The 12,111-nt window shown below is 44.9% G+C and overlaps 1 protein-coding gene across 1 annotated transcript in view; it reads left to right on the top strand.

The window, feature by feature from the left end:
* bltp3b (bridge-like lipid transfer protein family member 3B) overlaps window positions 1–12,111 on the top strand; it is a 31,610-nt gene that overhangs the window by 12,863 nt on the left and 6,636 nt on the right. Inside the window, exons 5-20 of the mRNA XM_013910914.1 lie at window positions 157–346; window positions 430–570; window positions 1,018–1,185; window positions 1,765–1,945; window positions 2,049–2,132; window positions 2,234–2,395; window positions 2,808–2,923; window positions 3,007–3,148; window positions 3,643–3,836; window positions 3,942–4,688; window positions 4,980–5,665; window positions 7,916–7,999; window positions 8,684–8,832; window positions 10,231–10,388; window positions 10,479–10,629; window positions 11,435–11,476. Coding sequence (XP_013766368.1) covers window positions 157–346; window positions 430–570; window positions 1,018–1,185; window positions 1,765–1,945; window positions 2,049–2,132; window positions 2,234–2,395; window positions 2,808–2,923; window positions 3,007–3,148; window positions 3,643–3,836; window positions 3,942–4,688; window positions 4,980–5,665; window positions 7,916–7,999; window positions 8,684–8,832; window positions 10,231–10,388; window positions 10,479–10,629; window positions 11,435–11,476 — 3,395 coding nt within the window. The remainder of the gene's footprint in view (window positions 1–156; window positions 347–429; window positions 571–1,017; window positions 1,186–1,764; window positions 1,946–2,048; window positions 2,133–2,233; window positions 2,396–2,807; window positions 2,924–3,006; window positions 3,149–3,642; window positions 3,837–3,941; window positions 4,689–4,979; window positions 5,666–7,915; window positions 8,000–8,683; window positions 8,833–10,230; window positions 10,389–10,478; window positions 10,630–11,434; window positions 11,477–12,111) is intronic.

Here is a 12,111-nt window from a genome sequence, read left to right as displayed (position 1 = left end):
TTGAGTGATCAATAAAGCTTATCTTCAAAAATTAATGAATACAAAACATGGCGGTTATTTAGATAATGTGTGAGCTTTTTGTTTGTTGAAAGACGCAGATGACTGACAGGCTACTAATGATCTATTGCCCCCCCCCTCTCTCTGTGCATCTTACAGTGAATATGGTTTTGCTGAGAAGGTGGTAGAGGGCATATCCTTATCAATCAACTCCATTATCATCCGGATCAGTGCCAAGGCCTTTAACGCGTCTTTTGAGCTCTCCCAGCTGCAGGTCTACAGCGTCAACACCAGCTGGAGCATCGGTGACCTACGCTTTACTCGCATTCAGGACCCCCAGAAAGGAGAGGTCGGTGTTTGTTAGTTTTAAACAAAATAAGGGTATTTTGACACACAACGTTCTCATTTACTGCCCTTTTTTCTTTCGCTCAGATTCTGACATTTAAAGAGATCAGCTGGCAGATGATCCGGATCGAGGCCGACGCTATCCAGAGCGCCGAGCACGAGATGTTGAGCGCCCCCATCCGCCTCATCACCAACCAGTCCAAGATCCGAGTCACTCTCAAGAGACGGGTTAGAAACCACGCATGTGCCCTTTCAGATATTCATGCTATGACATTTGACGGAGCAGGCTTGAAACCCAGACTCTAGGCAACATCGGCTTGTCCACTGTGAACAATGACCCCTCTGTGTGGCCTCACAGGCTGCAGGGCCAATAGCAGTGCTTCATTAAACAGCTGGTGTTTATTTCAGCCAAAATGGCAACCAGTATGCAGTTTCTTCAACACAAAGGGGATTTTAGTGTGCTGAGCAAAAGTAATTGGCCTGCTGAGTTCCTATTGGACAAAAACAAAGATACAGATGCTGCTTAAACTGCAAAACCTGTATTCGGTTTGTTTGTTTTTTTTTAAATCTGATAAATGTTCTTGTGAATTCGGTGTCATGTTACATTCCTGGAAACTCTTGGCGAACCTCCACCTGCATATTGCTTGTTTATAGCAACTCTTCTGTGTGATTCAGATCAAAGACTGTAACGTGGTGGCCTCCAAGCTGATTCTGATCTTGGATGACCTCCTGTGGGTGCTGACAGACTCTCAGCTCAAAGCTATGGTGCAGTATGCCAAGTCCCTCAGTGAGGCTATGGAGAAGTCTGCACAGCAGAGGAAAAGCATGGCCACAGAAGATCAGGTACCAGTCAGGGACGTTTTCCACGCATAGAGAACGCTTATCATATTTTCTTACGTTTTTTTCCCCTCTTTCTGTCACCCTCCCCATTTTTCCATTTTTCCCATTTCCTCCTCCTCTTCCTGTTCATGCTCTAATTGTGTGTGAATGAGCCATGGTGTAATATTTAGTCCTCGTGCTTGTCAAAATCACGTCTGATGCCCTATTTGTGCCCACAGTATGTCTTTCACTGTTGCTTTTTAGCATCTTTCAGTCAGTGTCCTACTTTCCTGCTCTCTACACACACACAGAGACACAAAATGTACAGACAGCCATCGCCCACTCATATTCACACCTTCCTATATCTCAGCAGCTTTACTTTACAGTAATGAATCTGTTTCCCGTAAATTGGCCTTATATGCCACCTGGTGGAAACACTGAGTACTTCACCGCTCATCTTTTTTATTGGACTCATCAATCTTCATGAGTCACTCTTGTAGGAAATGAACTGAAAACCTCATCAGTGACAAGAATAGGATGATCTATCAGAGCGTTTATAACACGGGCAAAGCGTCAACACTTAAAACGTTCTGTGTTCTCCAGGTGTCATCGCCGCCCCCTTCAGCCCAACAGGTGCGCACCCAACAGGCGTCCTCAGCTGCTGACCAGAGTGCAACCATGGCCAAGCTGTTCAGCGCCTATGATGTGTGCGAGACATCGCACCATCTCCAGATCACACACCTAGACCTGCACATCTGCGATGATATCCATGCTAAGGACAAAGGTAACGCATGTGCAGCTTTACGCTTTTACTTTATTAAGCACACAAATGACAAGCATGATTGTTTTCAACTTGAGGTCTCTTGTTTTTTGCTTCTGGTGTATAGTCGGCAATAAAAGGATAACCGGTGGAGCCATGCAGCTTTCCTTTAGCTCCATTACTTTGGACTACTACCCTTTCCACAGAGCAGGTATGAATTCAGCTGTTGAGATCAGTAATCTGCCAAACAAAATAAACACGGTTTACTTTAAACAAACAGAGAATTTATTAATTGTATTTCAATCTTCATAGGTGACAGCTGCGCTCACTGGATGCACTACAGCGACGCCACTAAGACAAGAGAGAGCTGGGCACGGAGCCTCCTGGATGAATTCAGGACCAACGTGGAGATGTTAAAGAGCACAGTTCGAGACCAGCAAGGCCCGAGCCACACCCACAGTTCCCCAAAGCATGGTAAAAGCACACGCGCTCACACACAGGTGTTAGGTGCATTTTTGTTGTACCCACAGCACATCACCCCTGTGGGTTTTCTGTCCTCCAGTGTCCCTTAGGGACGATGTGTATGGCTCTCTAGGAAGTCAGGAAGGAGCGGGAGGAGGAGCAGTAGGGCTTAGTGAGACACACTCCTCACTACTAGATTGGAGCCCACACGCACAGCCTCCAGCGCAGTGCTGCTGGTGCCTGGAGCCAGGTATCGCGGTGTGTTTGCGCACAGTTTGGTGCGGTGATACACACCTTTGTCTAGGCACAGAAGTTTCTCATTGGAGAACTGAGTTGTGACACTGTTTGCCGCCCTCTCTGCTGTTGTGTTTTTTAGTCATTTCCTCTTGTTTTATCTACACATACCTTCTTCTTTTCCCTCCAGGTAAGATAAACACGTCTTCCAGCGCTTCCTTCAGTCCTCCTCTGCCTCAGACTCCCAAGGCTCAGCTCATGTCCAGCTCAATTGTTCTCAGGGTGGCTGACTTCAGCATCTATCAGGTTCAGTAATGTTGCAGACTTTTTCTGCAGGAAATCACTGAGGCTGTATACATTTTCTCAACTACCTTTAATTCATTTTTCAGGTCTCAACAGCAGACCAGCGCCGCTCCAGCCCCAAGACCATGATCTCCTGTAATAAGAAGTCATTGTACCTTCCGTCAGAGATGCCGGCCATCCATGTAGAGTTCACAGAATACTATTTCCCTGATGGAAAAGACTACCCTAGTAAGACTTTTGTGCCTTGATACTCAGGATACATTTATTTACTCACCTCGCAAATAAATGAGTTGATCGTGCGCTGTGTAAATAACAATTTTTCTAAACCCGGGCTCTGCTTCATGGGAGGTTTTCTATCTCCCATCACACTTTCGAGTCCATTTTGTCCAATCGGTGAGCTGTGGGGTTAGTCATTGACTCCTGTGTGGCTGAGAGAACATTGATTTTTCTGAATTACACTCAGTGCTCTGGATGAGGGATCACCCAATTAATTCATTTATGGATTTCTCACAAGCTCTATTAGCACACGTTATGAGAGCCACTAAAGGTTTTTTACTTTTCTGACTTCGAGTGTGCAGCCAAGAAAATAACATTTAGCAAATTAAGTACCATTCCTTCCTTTTTCTTTTTTTAATACGCATAGTGTCTTATTACTTTCTGCTACGTGTTTCTAAATATCATGTAACCTTTCCATCTTTTCCATCATGTTTCTGCTCCTCCAGTTCCGTGTCCAAACCTTTATGCTCAGCTCAATGCCCTTCAGCTGGTCCTGGATCCTCGCAGCCTGGTGTGGCTCAACCTCTTTGCCCTCGACCTGAGGCAGAGTCTGGAGCAGTTCATGGAGATCTACAAGCTCAATGACTCTCAAAAACCAGACGAGCATGTTGACATCAGGGTTGACGGCCTCATGCTGAAGGTAAGAAGGATTGCAGAGGGATAGGCCGTTTCCTGGTTTGAAGCTTGGACTGTATTTTCTCGGATTCATGCCTTTTTAAAAAAATTATTATTATTTCTCCACTAGCTCGTAATTCCCACTGATCAGGACTCTTCTTCGCCTGCTGACCTGCCTCGCTCCATCTCAATTCAGACTTCAGAAATGGCAGCCACTAACACCCGACACCCGGCCAACTGTACACGATCCCACCTTGAAGCCCTTCTGCAGGCCTTTGAAGAGGAACCCTTCTTCTGTTCATCTTTTTCCTCTTTCCCTCGCTCCTCATCCTCTTTACCCATCCTCCATCCCGTCTTCCAGCGCCACGCTCACGAACAGGACACCAAGTTGCACGACATTTATCGGGGCCTGGTGGTGCCCACGATGGGCACGGACGCCCTCAAGATGCCTGCAGCCACTGACTTTTGGGCGCTGCACTTTGCCCAGTTTTGGGTGGACTATGAAGGAACCCGCGGAGGTAAAGGGCGGCCCCAGCCCTTTGTGGACTCCTTCCCTCTAACTGTGTGGGCGTGTCAGCCAGCAAAGCTCGTCCAGCATCAGGAGAAGCTGAGGAGTGCTGCTGGACCAGGACTGTCCAGAAGCTCGTCAGCGGAGGCTGTCGCACGTTTACAGAGGAAGCGATTATTAAAGGAGTATTACAGCACTGATGCAACGACATCATCACCTCACAATAGCAATTCAGCACTGCCAGCCAGTAATGGTCTCCATAAACCCCTCTCACTAGACAGTCTGCCCTCCTCATCCTCCTCTTTGTCATCAGATAAAGATGCAGATGTGCATGTGTTGGTGCATGTGCAGAAGCATCTGAGCGCTCAGGTATTTTTTCATAAAGGCTTTTGTATCTAATTTGCTTTTTTTTATTCCATATCTTTGGTTGGTTTGAAACCTAAATAGGAAGTAAAATCTACTTAATTGGTAATGGTAACAGTTCTGACCTGTTACCTTTACAGGGATAAAAAGAATAAACATCCCAGATTGAAAAGAGACAGGAAAGTTAAGAAGTTAAACAATAAACCTTTGATAGTTAACAACCCCCTGAAAAAAGCTTCACAGCATTAACACATTTATACATCTTTAATAACGACTTTATTCTGTGCGTGTGTTTAGGTAAGCCATCGGCAGTATGTGTTTCTGATGCAGCTTCAGCGCACCATCAAATCCCTGCAGCAGACACTACAGCAGGATATGGAGAAGATGAGCTCCAAGAGAGACCGCAAGGATCCTTCCCACCATCCGGCAGATCGCCAGCCGTTCACAGTCTGCTTGGGCCTCCTGCTCAAAAGCGCAGAGGTGTCCCTGCTCCTGAAGCCCATTCCGCAGCCTGAGGGTTCAGGATCTCCTCCAGGCTCGGAGCTGTCGCCCTCAGAGAGCCGAGGAACTCTGGAGCCTGCGAGTGATGCGAGAGACGGGGGAGAGAAAGGCAATGAAGGATCTGGCTCAGAAGGTGGAGGAGCCAAGCAGTCTTGCACTGTAGACCAGCTGCTATGTAGCCATGGCTTAGAGGGAGGACCCATGCAGGTTCCTGCACCTCTCGTTCCCGCTTCCACTTCAACTACACATCCCGACTTGAACCACAAAACGTCAGTGGAGGAGAGGACTCCGGCTAAAAGGACTGGGCGGGAGAGTTCAGATGAAGGTGGCGAGGTGCTGACGGATGGGTTGTCTGGAGGTGATGATATGGGATCTAGGTTAGACTCCAAAAGCCAACCATGTGACCATCTGCCTGATCCACTCAGCAGCAAAGACTGGAGCGACAAAGACAAGGCTGCAAAGATGCCTCAGTCAATATCCAGGTATTCAGTTTGTCTCACGAATGCTATTAGTTTCCACAACAGAGTCATTACTAATACGTTAAGGCAGAACTGTGCTGCTTCAACATTTAGACTCCGCTGAGATAAGCCAGTAATTAGTTTTGTTTATACAGTTCAGTTTCACACATTTGCAGAAGAGGAATCGCTCTACCAGGAATCAGATGCTCGCAGTACAGGCTGTGTAAGTGCATTATTAAGTTAGTGCTGAACACCAAGAGATAAACATAAAAAATTTTAAGGATTCAACAAAGCATAATTTTAATAAGGTTAGTCTGCTGATGATTTTGTTGATTAACAAGTTAATCTTTGTAGAATCTTTTCCAGTCGGGAAAGCGTGTTAAAGAGGCCATTACAATGTCAGCATCCTAACTAATGTTGTACAGATGCTTGTTTTATCCAACCAAGGTCTAAAGCCCAAATTTGCTACCATACAAGGACTAGAATCACACCCATAAAAAAACAAAAACAAACATATCCCCTGAAAGGCCGTCTCCTTGTGTCATCACTTTCATCACTCCTGCTGCGTTTGGATCACTCTCTGGTCGATCTGACTACTTGTTCATGTGCATTTGAGATTTGCCCTGGTTTTCATTTATTAAAAGTGACCCTACAACCTAAATGTAACTTTGCAGGGAGCCAAATGTTACGAACAGGGCTGAGGGGGGATTGTGTTGGTGTGGCTGCACCACAGCTCAGGACGTTCTCTCTCAGGCGTTAAGATGTTACAGCAGGACTCTTTATTAAGAAAAGGATGCCCCCGGTTGTGTTAGTCTTGAAGTGTTTCCTTCAATTTGGATACTCTGTTCTCTTCTGTGCTGAAGAGTGCGCTTGTAGCTGGAAACGGAGCTCTCGTCACCAGGGAGGAAACTGCGAAATTGCAAATATGCATTTGCAGATCAGATCATGGCTTCCATGGAGTAATCCAAATATAACTGAGAAACACAAAAATAGGCCCTTGAAAGTGACAACAGGCAACTTTAAATTGGGATATGTTTCTTTTTTATTTGTGGAGTTCGAAAAAGTTTTGATTCAATTTTATTTATACAACGCCCAAATAACAGCAGCAGTTGCCTCAAGGCGCTTTATATTGTGGGGTCGATTGTACAGTAATACAACAGAGAAAACCCCAACAGTCATATGAACACCCTATGAGCAAGCACTTTGGTGACAGTGGGAGGGAAAAACTCCCTTTTAACAGGAAGAAACATTCAGCAGAACCAGGCTCAGGGATGGGCAGACATCTGCACTGACCAGTTTGGGTGAGACGAGGAAGAGTAATCAAATGTGGAATTGGGAGAGGGGGGGAAACAAACTCAAACAAACTCAAACAATCTTAATGTTTGAAGCTGAAATCTTAATTTCCATATGATCTTTAAAGCTTGAAACATACCACTTAAACCACTTCCAGACTAGTTCAGCCTTCAATAAGTAGTCCAGAAATGTTCAGCTGATGACTTGATTTAGCTGACAGAAAATTAATTGACAGCAGGGTTGTTAGTTAATGAATTGATAAAGTTATTTATGTAGGAAAAAGGCTAAACAATCCCTTTTTTTTGCCCAACTATTTTAGTTGCATGTAAAAGGTTAAAGTGGTTCCGTAGGTGACCGTCATATGAAACTAGTTGTGCCTTTTATAAGAGAGAAAAGCAATGGAGTAAAATATGGGGAGCAGGAGTGTGTAGGCACAGGATAAGACAACGGTACTAAGTGCTGAGTACACCCTTAGCTGCAAACATAATGTCAAAAAAATCAAATATCTATTAGATTTTATAAGTAAACCAGCAAACATATTTTCTACTAGATGATTTGCACCCAGTTTAAATAGCGTTGCGGTGCTGAATCCAGAGAAGTGATCGTATGTCACAGTTGTCAGACTTTTGTTAAATGATCCAGACGGCTTTTTCAGAAAGACCTCTGTGCCTCGCTGTCATTGACCTACATGAGTCTTTCTCTCACTAATTTCATGTCTATTCCTGAACACAAGAGCTGTGTGTCGAATTCCCACATGAGTGCTCGTCAGTCTGAATGTTCAGTCTTCTCACATCACCTGTCTCACTTTCTGAATGTTGGCCGGCCACAAGCTGCTGTCTTTTCTTACATGTGTTTTCTCATCTGCCGTCTGTCGACATTTGGATGTTCTGTGTTTTAACTCATTCATTTCCTTTTCTGCCTCTTGACCTTTGCTTTGACCCATGCGAGGTGTGCGTGTGTGTGTGTTTTCTCTCTATCAAGGAAAGGAAGTTTGTCTGTGGTATCTGATCTCCTCAGCTCCTCAAACTCCAGCAGATCCACCTCCCTTTATTCCATGTCCAACATGTAAGCCACTGGATCTGTGACTAGCTGTGCTAATGAGGGTGTACATGTACCCTGTGTGTGTGTCCTCCTGCTTGTAGTCTGTGGATGAGCACAAATGCAAATGTGTATATGTGCATCCTCTGTGGGCATGCATTTGCATGAGTGCATGTCTGTATGTGTTATTTTTCTCCCCTCTGTTTGCTGTCTATTTGTTAACCCTTCATGGTCGAGATGAAATGGGAAGCTCTTCCTTTGTGACAGTCGCGCCCCCCCCCGCCTGCCTTGTGTTCTCAGTCTGTCGGGAGCAGCTTTATTTTTTTGTCTGATCTGAATTTTTCTTGAGATTATTTCTGGCGCTCTGGTGAGGCTAGCACACTTGGTTCTTACGTGACCTTAAACAACACTACACAAAGGAATGAAGCGATATTTAATTCATGACTTGTCGAGTAGGCTCTGTCAGCTCAGAGAGAGCACTGTGGTGTCGGCTAGTGTCGGCATAACACAAACTCCTATCAGATGTGATGAAATAGTTTCACTGGACTCCTTTTTTATGTCACTGTTACTCAGTCTGTCATAAATTAGTCATAACTTAGAATTAATTGCATGCATGAAAATTGTACCTCAAGCAGAAACAGAGTGATCGGGGTGATTATGGTCACTACTGTCACACCTCCTCATGCGCCCGTGTATGTGTGTGTGTTGTAGTGGTCGTTTGATGCGGGATCGCTCCCAGTCCAGTTTCTCTGTGTCCTATAAAAATATGAAGAAGAGCCCCTCTCTGCAGTCCCTGGACAACATCTCCATAGATAGCTACCTGATGGAGGATGGAGACACTTACAGCCTGCTGGAAAGAGGTAAAAATATCGTGTAGTTGCACTAAGCTCCACCATTTTATCCTGACCTTTGGACTTCTTATGTGTTTCATGGAGTAGAGCATATCTCCGCATGGATCAAGATTTAATGATTTGTGTAGGTGTAGTTGCAGCTTGCTGTTTGGCCTTAAGGTGGCAGCATTGTGCTGGTTGTGCGTTGGTGAACTGGATTACATGAGAAAGGAAAAAGTTACACTAATGAATACAAAACATGATATACTATACTGGATCAACAAAATTTAGGCCAACAATGCAGAAGCTGCGTGTGGAAAAAATAACTACAGCCTTACAGGCTTCCACAGGGATTAAGAGGGTAAATAGTAGGCAGGTGCTGTTAATCAGATCCACTTGTAAAAGCTGAGGTTTTGGTAAACTGGGAAGGGTTTTGGGCATTTTTATCAAACAGTCTGAAGTCCATCGTCTTACACTGAGTGACTATTTAGAAGTGGGAAACATTCAACACAGTTGCCAATCTTCTCAGGAGTGGATGATGTAACAAATTCACCAGAAGTTCAGACCCCTGCAATGCTCAGATAAACTGTAAAAGCCCAAGAACTGCACCTCAGACACTACAGGCCTGTCACAAGACAGGTTCATGTCTTAAATTTAAAGTTCATGACAGCATAGCTAGAAAAAAGACTGAACAAGTACGCCGCGTTTGGAAAGGTTGTCAGGACAAAGCCTCTTCTCTCTAAAAAGAACATGGCAGCACAGCTTACACAAACCACAAGACTTCTGCAACAGTGTCCTTTAGACAGATGAGACCAGAGTGGAGGTGTTTGGACATGATTCACAGCCCTATATTTGGAGAAAGCCTTGACACAGCATATCAGCACAACTGCTGGGCGATGATTTGGGCATGTTTTGCAACCATAGGACATGGGCACCTTTTGCAGTCATTGAGTCCAGCTAAAGCTTGGCCCAAATTGGATCATGCTACAAGACGATGATTCCAGGCAAAGTAGCTAATTTACAACAGAATTGCTGCAAAAGAAAAGAATAAAGGTGCTGCAGTGGCCTCAACCTGATTGAGCTGCTGTGGTGGGACCTTAAGAGAGCTGTGCATTAACGAATGCCTGCAAACTTCAATGAACTAAAGTAGCAGTGTTGTTAAAAAGGGAGTTGCCAAAATTCCTTCTTAAGGACTTTGAGACACTGATTAAGTTGGACAGAAAAAGGTGAGCTCAGTTATTGCTCTTGTAGGTGGTTCTGCAAACTATTGAATCACGACATGCACTTAGTTTATAACAGATCCTTTTTATTATGTGTTATGTAAAACGTTAGAGTTCATCAGAGGGTGTATGGTTCTCTTTATCATGATCATACATGTGTTTATTTGTCTGTGTGTGTCACATTTGTATTCCTTTATGTACTTTGCAGACGACGTGTCCATCTCAGGCTTCAAGGACGTCATCAGTGAACAAAGCACCGCAGAGAGCGCCATCGAGGCAGCGACTGGTCAGGAGCACGAGGGGGGAGAGTCCCCCGACTCTGCCAGCGCAGCATCACAGAGCATTGATGAGCCCACCAAAGATACAGTAAGAAACAGAGAGTGGTTTTGGGATGAACAATAAAAAGCCAGCATGCGCAGCTTATTCGATTTTTAAATATGTATTCCTCACCTCCAGGTGTCAGTGCTGGTGTTGAAGGTGCAGTCGGTGTGTGTGGGCATGGAGGCCATGGGCGAGAGCACAGCCGTGGCTCTGGAGGTGGGCCGGGTCACACCCAGCCAGCTGGGAAATGTCAGCCTCAGACAGTACCTCAGCAACCGCAGCCTGGGTAAGAAATGCAAGTCGGCTACGCGCATGTTTTAAAGTTTTGTCTGAGAATGAGCATGAGACAAACAGCTTTTCATGTGAGCTCTAATTATTTTTGAGTGTTTTTTTTATTTAAATGTTACAAATGCCAAACTATCACATGAATATTGCCACATTGTCAATTGATAATTAGCAAAACCAGTGCTAATATGTAAAATTGTGTGCACCTGTGTTTGTTAATGGATTTAGACTCAATCCAGCTACAGCTTTTTTTTGTGGCTTTTTATCCTTTTTTTTTTTTTTTTGAGGAGGTTGAGGGTGGAGTGTTTCAGAGAGTAAGAGGGATCATTAGGACAGGGAGAGGAAGGAATGTGATAAAGGTCCTGGAAAAGACTATCAGGATACTGAGGCGACACCTGACATTAAAAAAAAATGTTGTTCACATTTGAAATGATGGGGTGAACAGCAGCTTACATCAGGACATCCACGTTTCTCTCTCAGCAGATGCCAGTGAAAGCAGGAAGGTGATATATAGAGAGTGTTGGGGGGAAAAAGACGTTTGTTCTCAGTTACAGCAGTGATTTATTGATCATTTAAGGCTTTGAGTGCTTCTCAGATTTGAGAATGAATTGCCATCCTTGGTGGAGTTTCTGGGACAAAGCCAGACATTTCATGGCACATCCCTGTGTGATGATTGGTAGATGAATGCAGCCTGAGTCTGAATCCACTTATCTTCTCAAGTGCACACACACACTCGCACACTAACAGCCCACCACTACCAACCACCCCCTTCACCTTTTTTATTTACCCTCCATAACTCCCCACAGGTATGGTGTGTTCAGTACCAATACCTGCACAAAGCAGCCAAGGTAACTGCTGCGTGTTAATGCGCCATCTGTAGCCTAGCGTGCATGCTTGCATTGGTGCCTCTTTTTCCATCTGTGTACGTGTTTGTTTGTTTGTGTGTGTGTGTGTGTGTGTTACGGTTTGCAGGACTTGCTCAGTGGCATGCGCTGCAGATGCAGACGGCGTGTGTTGCAACGCATGAGGAGTGTGTGGTGCTCCTTTTTTTTTTTTTTTTAGCAGCAGCAGCACAGGGTGCTGATGTAGTATTGTGTGTGTGTGTGTGCGTGTGTGTGTGTGGCACTTAACAGAGGATAAATGTGACCGTAATGGAGTGAGTGGTCCCATTATTTGCAACATTAGGCCTGCAACCTTCAAATCTACGCACATTCGTGCCATATTTAGGGTAACAGCTACTTTTTGTGCTGACAGCTTTAACCCCAAATCCTCCCATCCTTCCTCTTTCACCCTCTCTCTCCATCCTCCCCTGTTTTTTTTTTTCTTTTTCCCTCCTACCTCATCTCTCCACTGCAGCAGACTTTGCAGTTTCAGTCCAGTGATTCAGGCAATGAGAGAAATGCCAGCTTTACCCCTCGCCTCCTCTCCTTCTCCTATCTCACAAAAGCTATCCTACCTCCCCCTCTTCCTTCTTTGTTTCCCT

Source organism: Pundamilia nyererei, unplaced genomic scaffold (genome assembly GCF_000239375.1).
Source record: "Pundamilia nyererei isolate P.nyererei 1_Seehausen unplaced genomic scaffold, PunNye1.0 scaffold00052, whole genome shotgun sequence".
Classification (NCBI taxonomy): domain Eukaryota; kingdom Metazoa; phylum Chordata; class Actinopteri; order Cichliformes; family Cichlidae; genus Pundamilia; species Pundamilia nyererei.
This window is presented reverse-complemented; position numbering and strand designations above follow the sequence as displayed.